The sequence below is a fragment of the Mustela putorius genome, unplaced genomic scaffold (genome assembly GCF_011764305.1).
Source record: "Mustela putorius furo isolate JIRA1106 unplaced genomic scaffold, ASM1176430v1.1 tig00003898_pilon_pilon_pilon, whole genome shotgun sequence".
In the NCBI taxonomy this organism is placed as follows: domain Eukaryota; kingdom Metazoa; phylum Chordata; class Mammalia; order Carnivora; family Mustelidae; genus Mustela; species Mustela putorius.
In genome coordinates this window covers 33,523,225-33,546,114 of record NW_025422047.1, presented here as the reverse complement: position 1 = coordinate 33,546,114, position 22,890 = coordinate 33,523,225, and the positions used below count along the sequence as shown (strand labels likewise).

Sequence of the window (22,890 nt, the reverse complement as noted above, 5' to 3'; positions counted from 1 at the left end):
CCAAGAGAAGATGCCAAACAAAAAAGTGAATGAAATGGGATGTTGAAAACTTAAGGGAATGTGCTGAGAACCATAAACAAATGAATATATAAAAATTTAATAAATGAACTAGAAAAAATAGGGACAGGAATAGTGACAATTGGAATTACTAGTATAAAGAAAAGGCTAGAGATGATCACAGTAAATGCAGAGGAAAAGAGAGGGATTCAAATAATTATTGAACAGATAATATATAAAGACAAAAGTGCCCCAATATACAAATAACTAGAGTCTCTAAAACAACCTAACAAATAGAATACAAACTTCACAAATCTAAAATTTCCATAACTAAAAGAAGCATATAGCCCTAGGAGAGGCATGCTGTGGGTTCCAAATATGTTATGAAAGACAAAGCAAAACGAATACCATGATTAAGTTCTTCTACTTCAAAAACAAAGAATCCTTCAGGTATCCAGGCAGAAAATAATCAAACACCAAAAACCAAAACAAGTCCCGATAAGGGAAAAAAACCTGTGACCTGACTTCTTTTTAGCCAAACTCAATCTCAAAAAATAAGGTAACATTTTTAAAATATTTTTTTTAAGATTTTATTTATTTATTGGACAGACAGAGATTACAAGTAGGCAGAGAGGCAGGCAGAGAGAGAGGAGGAAGCAGGCTCCCTGCTGAGCAGAGAGCCCGATGCGGGACTCGATCCCAGGACCCCGAGATCATGACCTGAGCCGAAGGCAGCGGCTTAACCCACTGAGCCACCCAGGCGCCCCCATTTTTACAATGTTTTGAACAAAATACTTAACTCAATAACTTTATTCATAACCAACTTGAATATAGGAATAACACAAAGCCAGTTTGAAGCATGCTAAATCTGAGAATAAAATATTTATTAGCCTTTCCTCAAAAAACTGAAAATGAAATTCAGTTATCCAGGGATTTCCCAGAATAAAGAAATCAGGTATAGGGGCGCCTACATGGCTCAGTGGGTTAAAGCCTCTGCCTTCGGCTCGGGTCATGATCTCAGGGTCCTAGGATAGAGCCCCACACAGGGCTCTCTGCTCAGCAGGGAGCCTGCTTCCTCCTCTCTCTCTACCTGCCTCTCTGCCTACTTGTGATTTCTGTCTGTCAAATAAATAAATAAAATCTTCAAAAAAAAAAAAAAAGAAATCAGGTATAAAATTTCATGTATAAAAAAAGTTGCAGATAATAACCATTCAACCATTTTAAATACAAAATCAAAATAAACATCAGGGTGATATTTTGGCTATAGAACCCAATATAATTTCTACAAAGATTTTAAAACTAAAACTTATAAGAAAAAAAGGAGTTTAAAGGTTATTTCATAGGTGAAAGTTATATGATACTGTTTAACTGAAACACTGCATGATTCAGAAAACTGAAAAGAACTAATGATTCCAACACCTTACTGTTTTTCAGTCTCTTTTCTTAAATTCTGAAGGATCTTTGGGGAATTAATACAGTTTACTATAAGAAAACTTTGCATAAAGTTCAAAAATTTCTTAGTTTCACTTCAATTATTACTCCCAAATTCAAGTTAACACACAGCACCAGCTATGAACCAGGTACTTTTCAATATTTATTAAATCATTTAGTCCTCATAACTTATACAAAGCAGGCACTATTTACCCATTTTGTAGGCAAAAAATTGAGTCCCAGGGACTCTGAGTAATTTGTCCACAGCTACACAGCTAGGAAGCAACAAAGTCAAGATTCAAATACAGATGTTTGGATCTGGATTCTGTGCTGTTAACCTCTACATGATATTGCCTCTCAAATAAAACAGCATGTAGAAAATTATATGATTTTTATCAAATTAGTTCTATGTCTACATCCATTCAACCACCAACCATCCATTCTGGTAGATAATAGTATTTAACTATATAAGCAAAAAAAATGTTTGGAATAATGTTTTTCTATTGATAAAGATAGTTATTTGGTAGTAGGTACTGGAGAATTCACGTAAATTTTTTTGCTTTCTTTGTTTCTATTATTCGATGAGTTTAATGCTTTATAATGAGTATCAGTCTTCAAAAAAAAAAAAAAAAAAAGAAGCCATTAATCTAAACAAAAAACAAACCACATTACCTAATCACAACTTGAACACTGTCATGTTAATTATTTAATGACTTTTTGTCTCCCTAATGAGCAATGTTTTAATTAGTACTTTACTATAATCCCCCAAAGAGCCTAGAACAATGTTGGGCAGAGCAAACACTCAATAAATATATTGATGGATCATCATAAAATATTACATTACTATATTGTACCTATCTTACAAGTAGTATATTTCTAGATGCTCTTGAGTCTTGACCTAAATCTGACTCCTTCAACTAGCATCATTTACATTATCAGGGAGCTTGAAGAAAAAGAGAATCTTAAGCTCCACACCATACTTACTAAATAAGAACGAACATTTTAACAAGATTTCCCAACTGCTTGAAGCCATACTAAAATTTGAGAATTTCTAGAGCATTATTTATCTAAGTGTGGTCCATTATTTACCTAAGTCAGAATCACCTAGGTTGCTTGGTAAAAATGTAGATTCTCGGGCTCTACACTATTTCAAGTATCATTAGAGTTTATGATACACCTAATAAAAGTAAAAAGTAGTAACAAATAGGAATGAGCATATTATGCAGAGAGCAATGGTAGAACCCACATAGTTTAAATAAATCAAGAAAGTGAGAATAAGAGAGGGAAGAAAAGAGGCATCTCTAAGGAAAGTAGAGTAAAGATATCAAGAGTAGGCTATGAAGAAGTAGAGTCATTGTACAGAGTGCTGTGTATTCCCCTGAACTCCCCTCTTTTTTTAAACTGTTATCCTGACATGCAAACTACTACAGCATGATTGTGAGAATGTGGAATTTACCCATGTATGCAGCAACCAATAACTTTTCTTAATATGTAAACACCACATAACGCATGCACTTATAAATGTTCCAAAAGTCACATATAGTTTCAAATGTATACTTACACTTTCAGAGACATTTCCATATGTTTGGCTCGAGCAATTGCTTCATCTCTCTCCTCATTGGCTAACCGCAGTCGAGACATAATAGCTTCATCACGTTCCTTCTGTGCAAAATACACTTCTTCAACCAGAGCTACCAAAATATATAATCCATAATTAATTAGAGAAAATTTAAAAATGCATACTTTCAGTAAAAATAAAAAGCAAATACAATTTTTATTTTACTAAATTAAATTAGTTTCAATTAATATTTGGAAAAACATTTTTAAAAGCTACTACAAAATTGAGATACATTTCATACCCATAAAAACACAAATTAAAAGGCCAAATAATAACAAATACTATTAGCTCATGAAATAAAGAAACTCACGCATACACTGCAGATAGGTATATATATTTCTACAGCCATTTGAAGGGCCATTTGGCAATATTTATTACAGTTAAAGATTTGTCTATAACCTGGCAAATCTCCTCTTTTGTATGAGGCCTAGAGAAATTCTTGTACATGTGCACAAGGAAACGTATATAAAATGTTTATTGCAGCATTATATTATAGCGAAAACTGAGAAGTAGCTCAAATGTCCAATAACAGGAGCAAGAATAAATAAATTACTAAACATTCAAAATGGAATACAACATTTAAAACTAATTAACTATGGACAAATGGACATATTTCAACAATAAAATTATGGCAAAAATTGCAAGGTACAAGGCAAAACAACTCTACCTATCATTATGGTCAATTAGTGAAAATACTAAAATAAATATGGCAATGATAATCATCAACTTCGGGACAGTAGTTATGTCCACAGCATAGTGAAAGGAAAGGAAAGAAAATGGGACCAAGGAAAAGGAAATGGGCAGAGCTGACCTCTTTAGCACTGAGCATCTCCAGGAGCATCGTTTATATAGATGGTAATACAAATGACCTCATCTAAATTTGTACAGCTCTATATAGGGAGATTTGATGTTATCTGAAATTGTCATTGCTCATGCATAATTTCTACCTGAAATCCTAAAACATAACTTTTAAAGTATCACTGCAACATTAGACAAAAAGGGGTTCAAATACCTAGGTCACTGAACCAAACTCTATTTACACTGTCAAACCACAAAAATAGGGAAGATGTTTGAAATGTTCTTGCTAACATTTGTCATAGATTATGCATAGCTAATCAAGAGTTATTCTTCTATTATTTAAATTATAACTGGTAGAAAAGAAACCCTGAGAGAAAGTCAACTATATATTTTCCATAGTAGAAGATAAGATGGAACATGTAACAGCAAAGCTAAAGTCAAAACCATTTCCAAGAAAGTGAGCCTAAGGGAAGAGAGATATATTCATTCATTTTTTTACTCATCCATTAATTTATTCTTTCATCAAATATTTATGAAATTCCTGTGTCAGTCACCTATCCAGTTTAAAGCAGTAGGACTACCACATTCTAAAAAGTCCTTACCTTCCTGGAGATGTATACATTCTATTATAGAGAGACTGACAGTAGAGAAAGAGCAGAGCCAAAATTAAACAGGAAGATAGATAGAAGTTAAAGTTTTGAAGGAAAATGAGGGTGTGTCAGAGAAAAAAAGAGTAATTTGGAAGGTGGGAAAAGAATAAACTAATTTAGAAAGGTGGCCAGAAAAGGGCTTTTTAAATAAATGACATTTCAATACATGCATGCGTGTGTGTGTGTGTGTGTGTGTGTGTATTTGAAAGTAAACTAATAAGCAGAATAAAAAGTAATACAAAGGCCCTAAAAGTATTAGACGAACAGCAGTAAGGCCAGGGTGTCTGAAGCACAGTGAGAAAGGGTGAGAGCTCTGGGAGATCATATATATATATGCCATCCTAGACTAGAGGAGATTATGCGGAGTGAAATAAGCCAAGCAGAGAAAGTCAATTATCACATGGTTTCACTTACTTGTGGAACATAAGGAATAGCATGGAGGACATTAGGAGAAAAAAAGGAAAAGTGAATTGGGGGAAATCGGAGGGGGAAACGAACCATGACAGACTGTGGACTCTGAGAAACAAAGAGAGTTTTGAAGGGGAGGGGGGGAAGGGAATGGGTGTGCCTGGTGGTGGGTATCGAGAAGGGCACGTAGTGCATGGAGCACTGGGTATGGTGCGTAAACAATGAATTTTGGAACACTGAAAAAATAAAATAAAATAATAAAAGTTGAAAAAAAAAAGATGAAGTAATAGGATCTGGATTTGTCCTTCCACTTAAATCAATTTTTTAAAAAGATTTTACCTATTTATTTGAGAAAGAGAGAGAAAAAGAGAGCGTGTGCACACACTTGGGGATAAGGACAGAGAGAGAGAGAAAAGAAGACTCCACAATGAGCAGGAACCCAATGCAGGGGCTTGATCCCAGGACCCTGGGATTACGACCTGAGCTGAAGGCAGACTCTTAACCAACTGAGCTACCCAGGTGTCCCAAAACAATTTTTAAAAATGGACAAAATATATAGAATGACAGCTTTCAAGACTGTAAGGAAACAAAGAACAGTGAGTGACATGAGGAAACAAATGAGTTGAGCCTATGATTGGCCCTGCTTAATACCCTGAAAGAAATTCCAGAATATGACACAGGAAAAGAAGAATCGAGGACAAGCCCAGCTGATTCCACAATTTTGGAGGGTAGAGATATAATATGGGGAAACCAAAGCAGTTGAAATTCACAAGAGACTATTAGAAGAAAAACAGTGGCAAAGAAAGAAAATTTTGGAGACGTCTTCCTCAAAAAGTCAGCTGAACATGTGTGCACGTGTGTAAGTAAACTACTCCATACAGGGGAAAGAGAAACCTAAGAGGATTAGAGGCAACAGTGCCCTGGGTGCCACAAAACCAGATATAAAGTATGTTGTTCCCACCAGCCAGATCAGAAAATTACAAGATTCATGAGGTACTGCATAGAGTACTCAGAAGGGTCTTGCCTCAGTAGTGGGGATTAATTAACCCTAAACACTGCTCTGGTAACATCTAGCATATCTTTAAAACAAGACCCAAAAGGAGAAACCTGTTTCCAAAAAACATAAGTACAACTGATAAGAAAGCTCAAAAATATTTTATAAGAATACAAAATAGCTTCCAAAATGTTAAAATTCATCATGGTATCCAAATGCCAGGCATGCAAACAAGCACCAAAATTAGGACAAATGACAAAACAAAAATCAGCCAACTAATACATAACCCTGTTTTACATGTGTTTCTGTTTAAAGATACTTGTTTAACATATACTATTGATTTAATAACATTGAATCCAAAGCCAAGAGCACTGTATAACTCATTCCTGAACAAAACTTACCTATTACATGTTTTCTCCATAACTCAACCTCATAGCCTTCTTGTACACAGGGAACACTAGACAGGATTTCAGCACTACACTTGGGGGCTGTTTGAAACTGGGAAATCACCAGTAAAAGGCACAAAAATGAAGTAATTCTAACACTAAATAAGCTTTAAAAAACCCACTAATTTACAGGATAAGAGCTGAAACAAGAAGGTAGTATATGGCCTTGAATGGGATTATAATGGCTTTGCTTTTCTTAGTTTGTTATTTTAGTAATTTTTATTAATTTTTAAAGGTAAAATAACCTTTCATTCCACAAGACGAATACAAAGCCTAAAACTATAAACAGTCTGGGAGAGAACCATGAATTTAGGTAGGTAAAGCTTTCTTGACCATAGTACCAAAGCATAGCCCATTTTTAAAAATTGATAAACTGGACTTTAATCTAACTCAATTAAAAATCTCCACTCTTCAAAAAACATGGATAAGAAAGTTAAACAAGTCACAGAAAGAAAAAGATAATTGCAAAGCATATATCTGATAAAAGACTTGCATCCAGTCATAATTTTTAAAACTCTCAAACCTCAGTAATAAGAAAACAACAACAACAAAAAAACCCAATTAAAAATGGGCAAAAGCCTTAGACACTTTATCAAAGCAGACATATTGATGATAAATAAGCACAAGAAAAGGTGCTCAACATCTTCAGTCATTAGAGAAATGTAAATTAAAACTACGAGATAACTACCACATACCTATTACAAAGGCTAGAATGAAAGCATGATTAAAGCTGCTGGGAAGAAGGGAGAGCAAATGAAATCCTCATTCACTGCCCATGGGAATACAGGATGGTGCAATCACAGTTGGTCGGCTTCTCAAAAAGTTAAACACGCACCTACTGAAAGACTCAGCTATTTAACTCACAGGTATTGATCCAAGACAAATTAAAGCATATGTCCATACAAAGACACACAGATATTCACAGTGTCTTTATTTATACTAGCCCCAAACTAGAAACAAAAATTTCTATCCACAGATGACTAGATAAACAAACTCTATGGAAAACTGTGCTAAACTAACTGGATATCCACTTGCATAAAATCAAAAGCTTTTAATCAACAGTTAGATAAGGTTAATAAATTCTTGTAATGAACATAGCTTTTAGAAGAACCTGTACTTTCCAGCACAATTTTCATAGGTTGTTTTTTTTTTTTTAAAGGTAGTATCATTAATACTATGTGGCTTTCTGTAGCTCTACTCATTCTGCGCCTATGTATGTATTAATTCATCAAATAGAAGTTTCTATTTTGAAAGAAACTTCTGCCCATGATATACTATATAATAATGAGTTTTAATCCTCCCTGATAATTGTATGCAATTTTCTTCCAGGAAGGATACTCATAACAGCCTAGAGAAAGCAACATTGTGTGTTAGGAAGAATGTGGGCTTTGATTCAGATCCAAAGTGTCAACATACTAAAGTTAGGTCACCTGCTTTTGTGTATTTTTAAGTTATTTTAATCTCAGAGCAGGTGCATAAAATGTATATGATACCTCTATTTATGGTTGTTAGGGAAAAATTAAGTGAGATAATATATGAAAGCTCTTGGCCAAATAAGTAGATTCTCAACAAACACTGGTTCCATGCCACCATTACCATTACCACTCTCAATCCACAGATTCACCATGTGGCTCATTTCTAGATATATTAAAGAGATGATTTTGATTAATTTGGACCATCTATATACATGTATGTATACCTATATATACCCATACACATATACGTATATACATACATGTGCATATTTTGTTGGCATTCAAAAATTACACATGGGAACTGAAAGAAAAATTATTTAGAACTCATTCTATATTGTATATTGTGCACTATAATGACATAATAATTTGTACAAAACATCACAATATTCTAAGATATTTCATATTATAAAACACTTCTAATTTCACTCTTATGTTTACTGCAACATTATTTATAAAACCCAAGATATGGAAGCAACCCATGTCCACTGATAGATGAATGGGAAGGAAGATGCATATATATACACACACACACACACACACACACACACACACACACACACACAATTTACTATTACTCAGCTACAAAAAAGAATGAAATCTTGCCATTTGTGACAACATGGATGGACCTAGAGGGTATTATGCTGAGTAAAATAAGTCAGAAAAAGAAAGAACAAATATCATATGATTTTACTTATACACAGAATCTAAAAACAAAACAAAATTGGAAAAAAATTAACAAAAAACAGAAATTATTCCATTAACAGAGAATAAACTGGTGGGTACTAAATGGGGATGTCATGGGAGAATGGGCAAAATGGGTGATGGGGAGTGGGAGATACAGGCTTCCAATTATGGAATGAATATGTCATAAGGATGAAAGATACAGCATAGATAATGTAGTCATTGGTATTAGTGGTATTTAATAGTGTTGTATGGTGAAAGATGATAGTCATTACTTGTGGTGAACAAAGCATAACATGAAGGGTTGTTGAATCACTATGCTGTACACCTGAAACTAACCTAACATGTGTCAACTACACAGCAATGAAAAAAAATTTTTTTTAACACTGCCAAAAAAAAAAAAAAAAAAACCTACTTCTAATTTGTAGGTCAGTTAGGATGGACAAAATGATGCTACACAATGACCTAAGTACAGATAAACATGTATGTCATGCCCTGAAATATTCTGACATATCAAAAGGTTAAGATACTAATTACTAAACTTTAAATGCCAACAGGCTTCCTATCGCTTCTGTAGAGTATGATAAGATGTTACAAAGTGACATTTAATGTAAGCTGGGTTCCACTTTATATATAATAACACTTTAATGAAAGAGGTAGGACTAGCAAAGTCAGGGGCTTGAAGAGTAAGTATAGTTATCTTTATGCTTAAACAATTTACACCAAGGTCTTATTTGGTCCTGTGTTAGTCAACAGAAAACATTTTTTCCCTCTATAATGCTCTCAACTCTAAAGAGGTAAATAATGTGTATATTAAAGGAGATTGCCCACTGGTTAAGTTTTAAAGTGCCATAAAGCACACACACATAAAATCTGATTACACATTTTATAAATGCTAAGAAGTATTTCCAAAATTAATTTTTTAACATCTATCAGGTTATATGTGAAATTTGATTATGAAAAACCCGATTCTTTCTAGAATTCAGTACTTTTAAAGGATCAATATGCAACTCTCAAACATTTTTAGTAAAGAAAACTTAATTGTAAACACTGAGCTTTTCCAAGGTAGATGACTATTACAAAGTTCACTAGAAAATCAATATAGCATTTTAGTTGGAATTTGCTCATTAAACACCCACAGCTCTAATGCAAATTATGATGGAATGAATAAAGCAAATACGCATGCTTCTTTCTTTTTATTAAATGTAAAATCTACTGTTAATTGCATCTCGTATGTCATACAAACTTTTCTCCTTAACTATTAAATAGAAGCTTTAACAAAAGTCATTAGAGATTCTCTTTCTTTGACTTGAATAAATTTCAATATTTGTTCAGTAAAGGTTCACAGCAGTTAAATTACATTAACAAATATTATTAGCTACTATGTAAGCCAACCAAGTAAAATACTTATATTGTAGGTAAAACAAATCATTGGGTGTTTACAATAATATTTGGATATCTCCATTTTTAAACATGGTTATCAAATATCCTATAATTCTTAGGCAAATTCGAGGAAGATTCAGAGAAGATCACCCCCCCTCAACACCAAATACTCAAATTTGTTTAGTAAGCTAATTGTTTTCTAATATGGGCAAGAGTAAATATGAAGAAGCTGAACCACACCAAGTATGAGTTTATTGAGTCAAGACAGAGTACATATTTTCTTAGTAGAACCCGAGTCTATTGACAATCCTATATTCTACACTTCTCATACTACTTTTAAAATAAAATAGAAGTGAGGCAGTGTATTGGAAAACATTCTAGTTTAAACACTGGATCATGATTCCCTAAATAACATAATTTGGAGGATAGACATTTACCAAGAAAAAGAATCCATTTGTTAACATCCTCAAGGTAGTTATATAAATAGAGAAAAGGCTGAACTAAAGTGAAGGAAAAAGATATCATCAGGATTTGAAACATAAAATAATCACTCATTATAATTCATGTTGAAAAATTCTAAGCAACAAATACAGACATGTCCTATAAAAGACAGGTTTTTATTATATTTGAAACAATTTCAAATTGTCTGGATATCTATTTCTTTACTTGTTAAATGGATTCCTTGCAAATATGCTAGTGTTTTATGAAACTACCAATATATATTCTAGAACCATAAACATTATACTATGTCTTTTAATTTCCTTAGAAATTATAATTTCTCTCTTTGCATAAATCAGTTATTGGAAATTTAAACATAGATGGTAAATACTCTACAACAATGGAAAATTAACCAACCTACTCCGAGTAGTTTGATGCCTCTATTTTTGATGCCTCTATTAAAACAGACCAGACTATTAAGTTTTTCTAAAACTGTATTTGAATGTTTATATGATATTCTATAAATAACCTTTTCTGATTAAAATAATACAGGCTCACTCTAAAAATATAGAAGACAGAAATAAGTTACATAATCTTGTAACTTTCTGTGTATACTTAAACAGAATATGTTCCTATATTCTTTAGTATTATTTATAAATATGAAATAGTACCTGGGATTTTATCATTTAGACATGCCATATTTGATAGAACTAAGATGCTCCTAGTATAAGATTTTACACTGTTATCACTTATTCACTATATAAATAAAACTGTAATGAACATCTTTGTACAGAAATTTCTATGTATATACACAGCTAAATACTGAGGAAAATTCCAAGAAGTATGGTTACTGCATTAAATAGCAGCTTCTTAAGCTCCTAACATACACTTTCCAATTTTCCTCTGTAAAGTTGCTAATACGTTTATACTTATCAACAGTACAGAAACTGTTAAAAATTCATTAGAAAAATATACAAGAAAGTTTTATTAGCAAAATTATAAAATAAGAAATTTTTTTGCAAAACACTGAATTATTATATACATGTACTTAGTGCAGAAAACAGAGTATATAAAAATACTTTCTAAGAATATCCTATTTACATTTAAACATTAAATATATTTGAAACTAGAGCTAAAACTGTTAATGTGAAAGAGATAAGCTTATACCAGAAGTATTAAAACCACTATCAATTATTTTATGTACTTCTGAAATACAATTTTAAGAGGTACTTACTTTTTGCATAGAATATCTACTTTAAATTTTAATTAAATACCAATATGAAAATTCTATAAAATATAACTACTGGAGCCCCTGGGTGGCTCAGTCATTAAGCGTCTGCCTTTGGCTTAGGTTATGATCCCAGGGCCCTGGGATTGGCCCCATATCTGGCTCCCTGCTTGGCAGGAGGCCTGCTTCTCCCTCTCCCAGCCTCCCTGCTTGTGTTCCTCCCTTGCTGTGTGTCTCTGTCTGTCAAATAAATGAATAAAATTAAAAAAAAAATATATATATATATATATATATTTGCTACCTAAGTTCTTCCGGGGCACCTGGGTGGCTCAGTGGGTTAAGCCGCTGCCTTTGGCTTGGGTCATGATCTCAGGGTCCTGGGATCGAGTCCCGCATCGGGCTCTCTGCTCAGCAGGGAGCCTGCTTCCTCCTCTCTCTCTGCCTGCCTCTCTGCCTGCTTGTGATCTCTCTCTGTCAAATAAATAAATAAAAAATCTTTAACAACAACAAAAAAGAATCATTTTCTGCAAATTTTTATTACTCTAATTAGATGATATGCTCTCAACTACTTGACACCACAGTAAATTTCATAGTATACTAGACATAATTAAATATTTCAATTGTTGGTCATTGTTATGCATAATGCTTTCTTTGTTCACCCAATGTTTATTTCATTTTTTCTAGAAAAGTACAAACTTTCCTAGGAATAGAGCTTACAAAATTGGCCATACTCTACCCTCAAGCATTATTTCACTTGGCACTCATCATAATCCTGATTCACAACCAAAGGATTCCGCAGCCAAAGATAATATAATGAACACTCTACCCATCAGTATTTCTAATTGCTATATTTCACAGAATTGGGCTTTTTGTTTTTATCTGAAACAATTGGTCATATTTTTGAAATCCTTTTTCCTTCCAAACTAAAAGATGATATGGATATGTAAAAATTGATGTAGGGGCACCTGGTGGCTCAGATGATTAAGCCTCTACCTTTGGCTCAGGTCATGATCTCCAGGTCCTGGGATCAAGACCCATGTTGGGCTCCCAGCTCAGTGGGGAATCTCCATCTCCTTCTCCCTCTGCCTCTCTCCCTGTTTGTGCTCTCTGTCTCAGTCTCTCTCTCTCTCTCTCTCTCTCAAATAAATAAAATCTTAGAACAAGACTGATATATGTGAACTGCTCCATTATAATACTGTTAATACATCTCAGTGTTAAAGGCTATCACATTTTAATAATGCCCATTATATACACAGAAAAATAGTATTCTAACATGTACTTTTTTAAACTACATATTATATTATCTTCCTTTGATATATAAAACTCACTCTTGCTCTTAGTCATTAGATGGTCAATATCATCTGAGTTATGGTATACAGTAATGAATACTTATGAAAAGAGAATAATGTAAATGTTTTCTATTACACAACTTCTATTTTTCAATGTTAACTGGCTGTAATGTCTTCATGTACTTGCTATAATGGTTACATATCTATACTTTTAACATTTACATGTTAACCTAGAAAAACTTAAGTTGCAAGTTTCACGGATTCTATGTTCTGATGCTTTGGGCAATCACAATTAAACTCCTCTCCTTCCTACCAAAAACAAATGAACACTCTCTGTAATAAGAAGAGCTTGACAATATATTTTTTTTAATTTATAAAATATCAGTCTAAATTTGGGTACAGAGAAAAGAATCTATATTTAAAGAGATAAGCTGTAAAAAGCAGATTAAATGCTTACAGAATCAGTATAGCAAGATAAGCAAATAATGTAGCCATTGAATTATATGTAAAATGTAACTAAGATAGATAGATGGACAGAGAGAGAGAGACAGAGAGAGAGAGAGAGATTTATAAACACAAGACTTAGGAACTAAGGCGTTCTTTTGGCTAAAACCCAATATTGGCCTTATTTCAGTTTAATTGGAAGAGGATCTCAAATTCATCTTCTCCATGAGATATCAGGAACCTGGATTTCTCTTTGTACCAAAGGTTAATAAGAAATGTGTCTGCAAAAGTCAAACAGCATTAAATACCAAAAACTGATTATTATTCTACAGGAGTTGTTCTGTCATTCATAATCTCTCCATGCTCCAACCTTCCACAGCTAATCTTTAATGGATGACATGCAAGAAAGAAAAATAACTAACATATAAAGCAGACTCTAAAGTGAGCATTTAAGAAATAGAAAAAATAAGGCTTTTAAAGAAATATATTTTAAATATCGTAAAATTACATAAAAAACTAAATATTCTTATGTAAAAATTTAAACATCATCTGTATTCTGTAAATGGAATACAGTAATAAAAATTAAGAGACATTACACTACATAATGCCCACTGAGCCTATTTAGGAAAACTGAAAGATTTAACTGAACAAGCTATTTATAAACTTATAACTACATTGCTGACCTAAGAGTAAATTAATGGTTGCAACAGGCCAGGCAATACTATCTGTCACTGTCAAACTCAAAACAAATTTTGAAGTATTTGTGATCTAAATATTCTATTTAGATGAAAATAAATAGAAAAAAACAGTCAATATTTCTGCTGTGCTTCTCTAAAATATCCCGTAGTATTTAAAGGTCGTATATATCAATAATTTTCAAATACTCTTATCCACATGTACAATTTGGTGAGTTAAACACAGTAAAAGGTCCTAAATAGCTCCAATGAGATAAATTTTTCCCAGTGTTAATAAATAGGAAATGACATGGTCATTTCATCTTTTGTTAAGTAAGTAAGACTCACTTACTATATATTTTTCCTTTCCTTTCTTTTTTTTTAATATTTTATTTATTTATTTGACAGACAGAGATCGCAAGTAGGCAGAGAGGCAGCAGAGAGGTGGGGGAAGCAGGCTCCCCACCGAGCAGAGAGCACAATACGGGGGCTCAATTCCAGGCCCCTGAGCCAAAGGTGAAGGCAGAGGGTTTAACCCACTGAGCCACCCAGGTGTCCTTTTTTCCTTTATTTTCTTTTTTGTAAAGATTAAAAAAATAATTTTCATATTCTCAAACTTTTTAAGTAAGGTTAAATCTTAAAATCAAGAGAAATTTGAAAACTGTGGGGATAAATGAAATAAAAAGACTTGGTAAATTTAAAAAAAGAAGTATTTATCAATCCTTTGAGAAACAAAGCCATATATAAATAGTTGTAAGTATATAAGTAACTCCTTATATAACTACCTATATAACCGTATAAGTAACAACTTATATTGGGTACACTTTGAATATATCCCCTATTAAATCAAGGAGTCTTGAGAAAACAAGATGATGGCCTCATCATCTTATCTATTGAGTGCCCTCTATGGGTTAAATGCTTCATAAACATCATCTCACTTAAATGTCACAGTAACCTACAAAATAAGCTTTAACCAAAGCTTAGAGAGGCTGTCACTTACACATGATAAGTGGTAAAAAGATTAGAACAAAGGTCTGAATCCAAAGTCTGAACAATTAACCACTATTAATAATATACTATTTCAATAGTGTATTATGAAGGAAAAGTGATTGCAGTCTAAAAGAAACCTCTGAAATCCCAAATCTTTCTTATTTCCAGGGCCTAACACAATACCTAGTACATAATGACCCTTCAATAAATATTTCTTGTTTGACTTTTAAAGAAGCTAGTTTAGTTCCTATAAAGTGCCTAATAAAAATAGTAATGATGGTAATGGTGATATCAAAAAAGAAGAGGGTAAAGGGTCAACCATTTGAGATTTTATCACAATAAAGGAAACAACTGAGTTTCAAACCCTCCTGGGATTACATCAGAATGACAGTATTCACATTATGTAAAACCAACAGGGAAGTAAAGGAAATAGGCATAACAGTATTTTAACAGATTGCCTGAAAGTTTATTATAGGTATACATTAGATTAAAGCCCAAATCATTTGTATCCCATTTCTTTTATTTTGGATTTACATTTAAGTAAAATGTATTTTAATTAAAAGCCATAGAACAAAAATCTTTTCATGACTTCTTTTTTTTCCTTCATTTTATTTTTTTATTATAAATTTTTTTCATTTTATTTCTTTTCAGTGTTCCAGAATTCATTGTTTATGCACCACACCCAGTGTTCCAATGACTTATGATTATTATTAAAGATTTAAGAATTTTATAAAGCTAGAAATAACCAGTATTACTATTAGCTGCAACTTACTGAGTACCAGTTATATATTAGGTGCTTTTATAAATTATCTATAATCCTTAAAATTATCTGGTAAATTAGTTAACATTTACATCTTACATGGGAGAATATAAACCTGATGAAGCTAGTAAGTAACTTGGCCAAAGGCACAAAACTGGTATTAAGTATCAAAGCTGTGATTTGAACCTCGGTCAATTTGACTCCAAGATTTTTGGATTTCCCATTATTTCAACGTGTCTTACAGACAATTGGGCACCTTGTTTTATGTGGTTTTGACTATGCCAGATTTTTTTTTTTTTAAAGACTTTATTTGTCAGGAAGAGAGAGAGAGCACAAGCTGGGGAGCAGCAGGCAGAGGTAGAAGTAGGCTTCCCACTGAGCAGAGAGCCCAATGTGACACTCAATCCCAGGACCCTGGGATCATGACCTGAGCCAAAGGCAGACGCTTAACCACTTAACCAACCAAGCCACCCCAAGGAACCCGACAACACCAGATTCATATTCTTATATTCAATCAGGTGAGAAGAAAAGATGGACTAATACATACATAAGTTACATAATACACATATAGACAAAAACAAATGAGAAAATCTGAAAGACAACAAAAATGGCATAGGTAAATAATAAGATTTGATCACAGCCATCATATTAGATTTCATAAAACTTTGGTTTATGTGGTCTTTATATATCAAACCTATCACAAGAGTCATTTTTAGATTAGAAAGCAAGTAACTTTTTAAAAAAAATCATATCTTTAGTGATTAGTAATACTAATCTCTAATCATAGTAGTACTACTAAATCTAATCCACAATCATTCTAGAAAACCTGAAAGGGCAGAAAACTTAATTGAAACATTAATATATCCATTAATACTACCAAAATTTGCCTTTTGTTTCATATAACACACATGTATAGATATATTTAACAAAATTAAATTATAGTTTTCCTCTACTTTTCACTTAATGTTGTCATGAAGATTTTCTCATTGCACCAATTATTCAGAAATGGTTTTTAGTTACTTCATGATGTCTGACAGTATAAACATATCTTAATTTATTTAATCATTCTCTTAGTGTTTGATTTTAACTTTTGGCTATCATAACTAATACTGATATGAATATTCTTATATAGAAATGGCTCCTAATTCCTTTGAGTACCTCATATATTAATTAGTATTTTATTTGAAAAAATCTATGAACATACATTTTGTATCTTATTTGCAATTTCCAATGTTTAGCTTAGAGTTTTTTTTTTTAATTTTATTTATTTATTTGACACAAAGAGAGAGATCACAAGTATGCAGAGGCAGGCAGAGGGGGGCGGGGAAGCAGGTTCCCTGCTGAGCAGAGAGCCTGATGCAGGGCTCATCCCAGGACCCTGAGATCATGACCTGAGCCGAAGGCAGAACCTTTACCCCACTGAGCCACCCAGGCGCCCAAGTTTAGAGATGTTTTTGCATGTATTTCTTTTTATGTGGGATATCTTCATTTTTTTAAACATTTATATTCTGCTTAAGTACATTATAATACATAAATGTGGTACATATTCATAATATACTTAACTAAGTACACTTTTTATTTTGAATATAAAAATGAGCAAATGATAGAAACAAACATTACTATTCATGTGGATTTCTTTGTTCTTGTTATATGGATTATTATCCTTCCATAAGATACTAAATAAAACATTTTTCACATGTAATCATATTCCTATAATGTCCCTCTTTCTATTAAGGTACTGGCATAGTTGTTTTTGTTACTGTGTTTTGCTTTTTGACTACACTTATAACCAGTCAGGTAGGAAATAAGCTATTTAAGACTGTATGTATGAAAAAATATGAAAGAATCATGAGTCTATCAAGAATCACTCTTGGGGCGCCTGGGTGGCTCAGTGGTTGGGCCGCTGCCCTTCGGCTCGGGTCATGATCTCAGGGTCCTGGGATCGAGCCCCACATCGGGCTCTCTGCTCAGCGGGGAGCCTGCTTCCTCCTCTCTCTCTGCCTGCCTCTCTGCCTGCTTGTGATCTCTCTGTCAAATAAATAAATAAAAACTTAAAAAAAAAAAAGAATCACTCTAGCAGTTTCAAACTAATGGATTTCTTTTTTTTTATTTTTTTATAAACATATATTTTTATCCCCAGGGTACAGGTCTGTGAATCGCCAGGTTTACATACTAAACCAATGGATTTCTTAAGCAATTCAGTTTTTTAAAAAAATTTGACATATTACAATGATTCTCTCTAATGTCATAAGTAAAATATCTTTAATCTTTTTTAAAAGGTAGAACTGAAACATTTCAAAGATACACACTGAAAATTTATACTTTCAAAAAACTTCAGAGGATTTTCATTTTTGTCATTTTTGTAACTAAGAGGTTGGATGTATCTCTTTTAACTAGATTGCTTTGTTCCAGAGAAACTATAGCCCTGCTATTTTCATCAACTTAGGAGGCTGCAAAAAAATACTACACATTTCAAACATTTACTAAAATAATATTGTATAATTAATGAGAAATACGTGATTAACAAGAATCATAAAGTGACCAAATTCTTTCTAATTTATGTATGCATGATTCATACTATTTAGTCAAGGGGAAGTCTTAAATATATACAAATAAGTAAATATTTGAAGTAGATGATTACCTATATCATACAGTAGTTTTAAGAGTAGATAACACTATTTAATGACTTTTCCCCTCCAACACATAAATGATCTATGCAGACATAACAATCCATGCTTTTCACCAGTGAAATGGCCTAACTGGCCTAAATCTTATCAAATTCCTCCTATAAGACGCATGCAAAGTCATATTATAACACAAACACCTTCAAACAAATGTACTTCTTATAATACCTTCTTAGCAGTTAATATATACATATTTGATTATAAAAAAACCAAGACACTTCCAAATTGTTCCAAATTTTTATCTGAATTATTCATTTTTAATGTATGTTTAATTTCCCTTAAAATATATTAGCCTCTTTTTTTTTTAATTTTTTATTTTTTTATAAACATGTATTTTTATCCCCAGGAGTACAGGTCTGTGAATCGCCAGGTTTACACACTTCATATTTCTCTACTAAATAAGAAACAAAACATCCATGGTTCTTGAACATTAACTGAAAAGCAACCATTTGTTATTTTAGCTCGAGTATTTATTTATAGTAATTTTGGTTATATTTTCATCGTGATGTTTAGCTGTATTTTGCATTGTGATATTCTAAAGACAGGCTCTACCAGTGAATGTCTCTGACCTAAGATACCAGAATTCTTCCATATATGCAACCAGCTTAATGTAGCTCATAAAATATGATTATAGCTTCAAACTAATCATGAAATACAATTTTTCTTAAAATCATTCCAATTGATAAAAAACACTAAAATAAATAGCCTTTAAAATGCCTCTGCATGTTAATTTCTATTATACTGTGAGATTTCTATCCTTAACATAAAACAGTGTGAGGAAGAGAGTAACAGACTATTGACAATCATCTGATCTGATCTGTAATATATCACAGATACATTAAAAAAAATTTCTCCTTGCAAATACCTGTGAGTAAAGATAGACTCCAAAACATATTTAAGGCAGTCATTTATATTCTTAAACTCTGGCAACCTTTCATTTTAATCTTCTCAGTGAAAATACTAACTCCATCATCCACATCATCAGATGAAAATTTATTAATTGCACAAAACAGATTTTTGAATCAAATATAGGTTTCTATTGGCAATGAATATATGACTATCTTCACACAGAACAGAAGTATTTCCTCTCAACGAGCTAAAACAATAAGTGGTATTTGAACTGCTGGTTGAAAGGTAGAGGCACTGGTAATCATTATTTCCCCTTGTTTGTTCAGGCCCTTCCAACAAAACAAACAACCTTTTTGTGATTGGATTGACATGGTGTTAACAATGCGTTTAATGCCCAAATCAGTATGAATACAGGTAAAGCTCTCACTAATACCAGTACCAGGATGTTAAAGCCACCTATTTTCTATGCAGCCAAAAAAAAAAAAAAAAAGACAGAGCCTCCCCTCCTTTGGCAAATAAGCTAGTATGCTCGTATTCACCAAAGCCACCTCATATAATAACCTTATGTATGATTCTTAAGACTGTATGTTAATAACCATCTACTATACCTGCTGTCTTTTCAGCAATATGAGCTTCTGTTGCTTTCTCCTGGAGTTCCAGCGTAAGCTTTAGTTTTCTCTGTTCCTTATCTTCTTTAGTCAATTTTTCCTGAAGCTGAAACACATTGAAAAAACACAGATTCCTATTTGATAAATTTCCTGCAGAAATATAATTAATCCCAAAGTAGAAATTATTTTTTTTCTAAGCCCTTCTATATTACATGTAATTGCCTAAATACGTAACTCTGGGGTTGGCGGTGGGGGAGGGAACCCCATAATATTTAAAATTTTAAGACATCTCATAAAGTAATAATTACCTATAATGATATAGAAATTATAAAAACATTATGATATACACTTAATTTGTATGTGTGTGTACAGGCCAATGAAATTAAAGAAGGAATGACATAATTATTAAAAATAACTATTGCAAAAAGCAATCTGATCTGTTCTTTTGTCTTAAAGCAAAGGACTTGGAAGGCACTATCCTAATAAAATAACGAACAGCACAGCTTTACAGCTTCTCTTAGTAAATCTAATATTTTGAAACAAAATTAATTAAGATAATAATCTTAATATGTGAAACAAATCTCTTTTGAGAATGCTATCCCATCATATTCCATTTAAATTAGCGTTGGTACCTGATTTATAACAGGCATATAATAAATAATTGCTAAATGAAAATACAGAAAATATCTCCTACTTTCATACAGAACCCCTCAACTGTTTTTTGTTTTTTGTTTTTCAATTCCTCCCTTGGCTTTTGTCATTTGTGTTCTTTTCTGTCAGGCATGATCAATATTCCTAACATCGCGCTTCAGTATGATTAGGTCAAAAAACTAGAATATTAAAATCAGAAAGGTATGTAGAGGTATGCAGAGGTTAAAAAAACAGAAAACATAAAATATGAACATTATTTAATAAAATTATTTATAGCTCAAAGAAATGCAACTAGAAAGAGTCCGGAAAGATAAAACATGACATGACAAAATGGACTGGACAAATGCGATGGTACATAACAACACAAGGAATGTGACAATATTGCCAAGCCTTATGACTTTAAATTATATATATTATTGAGGTAAAATATAGGGCACCGATACTAATAAAAAAAGAAAAAAAAGTTAAGTAACACAAAATCAGTACATTGTATTTCTCACTTTCCATAATACTGAAGTAAACTTTTACTACAATAAAACTTGAACCTTCTTTTTAGGTACCTACTCCAGGTACCATCGTTCTATGAAAAAGAAGTGATATCACGGGCCAGCCAGGGAGGAAATAAAAGAATTTGCTTTTCATAGCCACTGTCTCAGTCATTATCTGATGCCATGGTATGGCAACAATATAGAGCTATACAGCTATAGAGCTGTATACAGCTATAGAGCTATTAAAGGATGAAAATACAGCATGAAACTGAATTATGATGGGCAACAAAGCAAACTTAGAAGGTCAACAGCTAAATGCACAGTGTACAATGATCAGACTTCCTATATTGTACCTTTTTATTGTTCGCTCTGAGAATGTCCAATTCTTTTAGAAGAAATGCTATTTTCTTCTCTTTATCTAAGTCTGAAGTTACTTGACAAGGGATCGTACATTCACACCGCAAATCATTTTCTCTATGTTCCATAATGCTGTAATAAAAAAACTATTAACAATATATACATATAATTTCTACTATACAGGATCTATAAATTTTAGAATGCGAATGAGGGAATTTAACAAAAAATAAGTTTAACAAAAAATAAGTAAAGTTACTTAATTTTAAATTTCTTTTGTTATGCACCGTTAAGACAATACTATGGATCAAAAAGAATAAATACATCAATTTTACAGAGGTTCTAATTTATCAACTAAGAGAACTAAATCTGTGGAAAGCATTTATTAACTTCTACAGAGATTCATGGTTCAGTACACTTAAAGAATTCAGGTTTTAAGGGTTGTGACTTTTGGTCAGGATTCTAGAAACATATCTCACTTTTTGGAAAATGGGAACAACATTCATACTTTTTTTCAATTTGGTTGACAGAATATCATTTTTTCATTATTAAACTCAAAACAAATTAAAAATGAAAACCTACTCCTGTGACATTTAATGGTAAGTAATCTTTTTTGACATTTTGTATGCTATTTGAGAACAATATCGACTTGTTAGCATGTAGTATAAAGAAGGGAAGGGAGGGGTGCCTGAGTGGCTCAGTCAGTTGGGCAATTGCCTTCAGCTCGGGTCATGATCTTAGGGTCCTGGGATCGAGCCTCGCGTCAGGCTCCCTGCTCAGAAGGGAGTCTGCTTCTCCAGCTGTCCCTCCCTATTCCTTGTGCTCTCTCTCTCTCTCTCTCAGTCTCTCTCACATTAATAAATAAATCTTTTTAAAATTTAAGAAAAAAAAGAAGGGAAGGGAAAAGAGATGGATCATTTTTGAAGGCATCATATTAAAGTTGTAAACATAGGTAAATCTTAGAGTTTCTAAGAAGTTAATCAGTGAGGTCTGGGACAGTCCCTGCAGTTCTACCTATCATGTATTTCTTCTGTTGCAATTACATTAGATATTTCATACTGAGGTTTTAGCCCAATCTCTACTATTTGTCCCATGTGGTTAAAAAATGTTTATCACTTCTTCATTCATCCCTACTCTTATTCCCCAAAAGTATATTCGAAATCTGCACTTTAGTAATGATCTATTTGCCAAGAAGTAAAAACACATTAATAATACATAAATTATATATTAATGTTCATTAATATATCTACTAAATAATTTTTAAATAATCATTTTACTTATTTAGCTGTTCTTATGCAAAACTATAAAAATATATAAGATTTTGTTTGGACTGAATATATAAGTGTCACTGAAATTTTTACAATTCTGCAGTATTTTCAAAATATAAGACTAATTATCAAAATACTTTAATCCATTGGGGCGCCTGGGTGGCTCAGTGGGTTAGGCCGCTGCCTTCGGCTCAGGTCATGATCTCGGGGTCCTGGGATCGAGTCCCGCATCGGGTTCTCTGCTCAGCGGGGAGCCTGCTTCTCTCTCTCTCTCTCTGCCTGCC

At 32.7% G+C, this 22,890-nt stretch overlaps 1 protein-coding gene across 5 annotated transcripts in view; it reads right to left on the bottom strand.

Annotated features, from left to right (window-relative positions):
• The window catches only part of MIPOL1 (mirror-image polydactyly 1), a 343,108-nt gene that overhangs the window by 231,870 nt on the left and 88,348 nt on the right, over nt 1-22,890 (bottom strand). For all 5 annotated transcript variants that reach the window (XM_013046227.2, XM_004773315.3, XM_013046226.2 and 2 more), the window contains 3 exons: nt 21,338-21,473; nt 19,846-19,951; nt 2,990-3,119 (listed from right to left, as the gene is read on the bottom strand). In XM_013046227.2, coding sequence (XP_012901681.1) covers nt 2,990-3,119; nt 19,846-19,951; nt 21,338-21,473 — 372 coding nt within the window. The remainder of the gene's footprint in view (nt 1-2,989; nt 3,120-19,845; nt 19,952-21,337; nt 21,474-22,890) is intronic.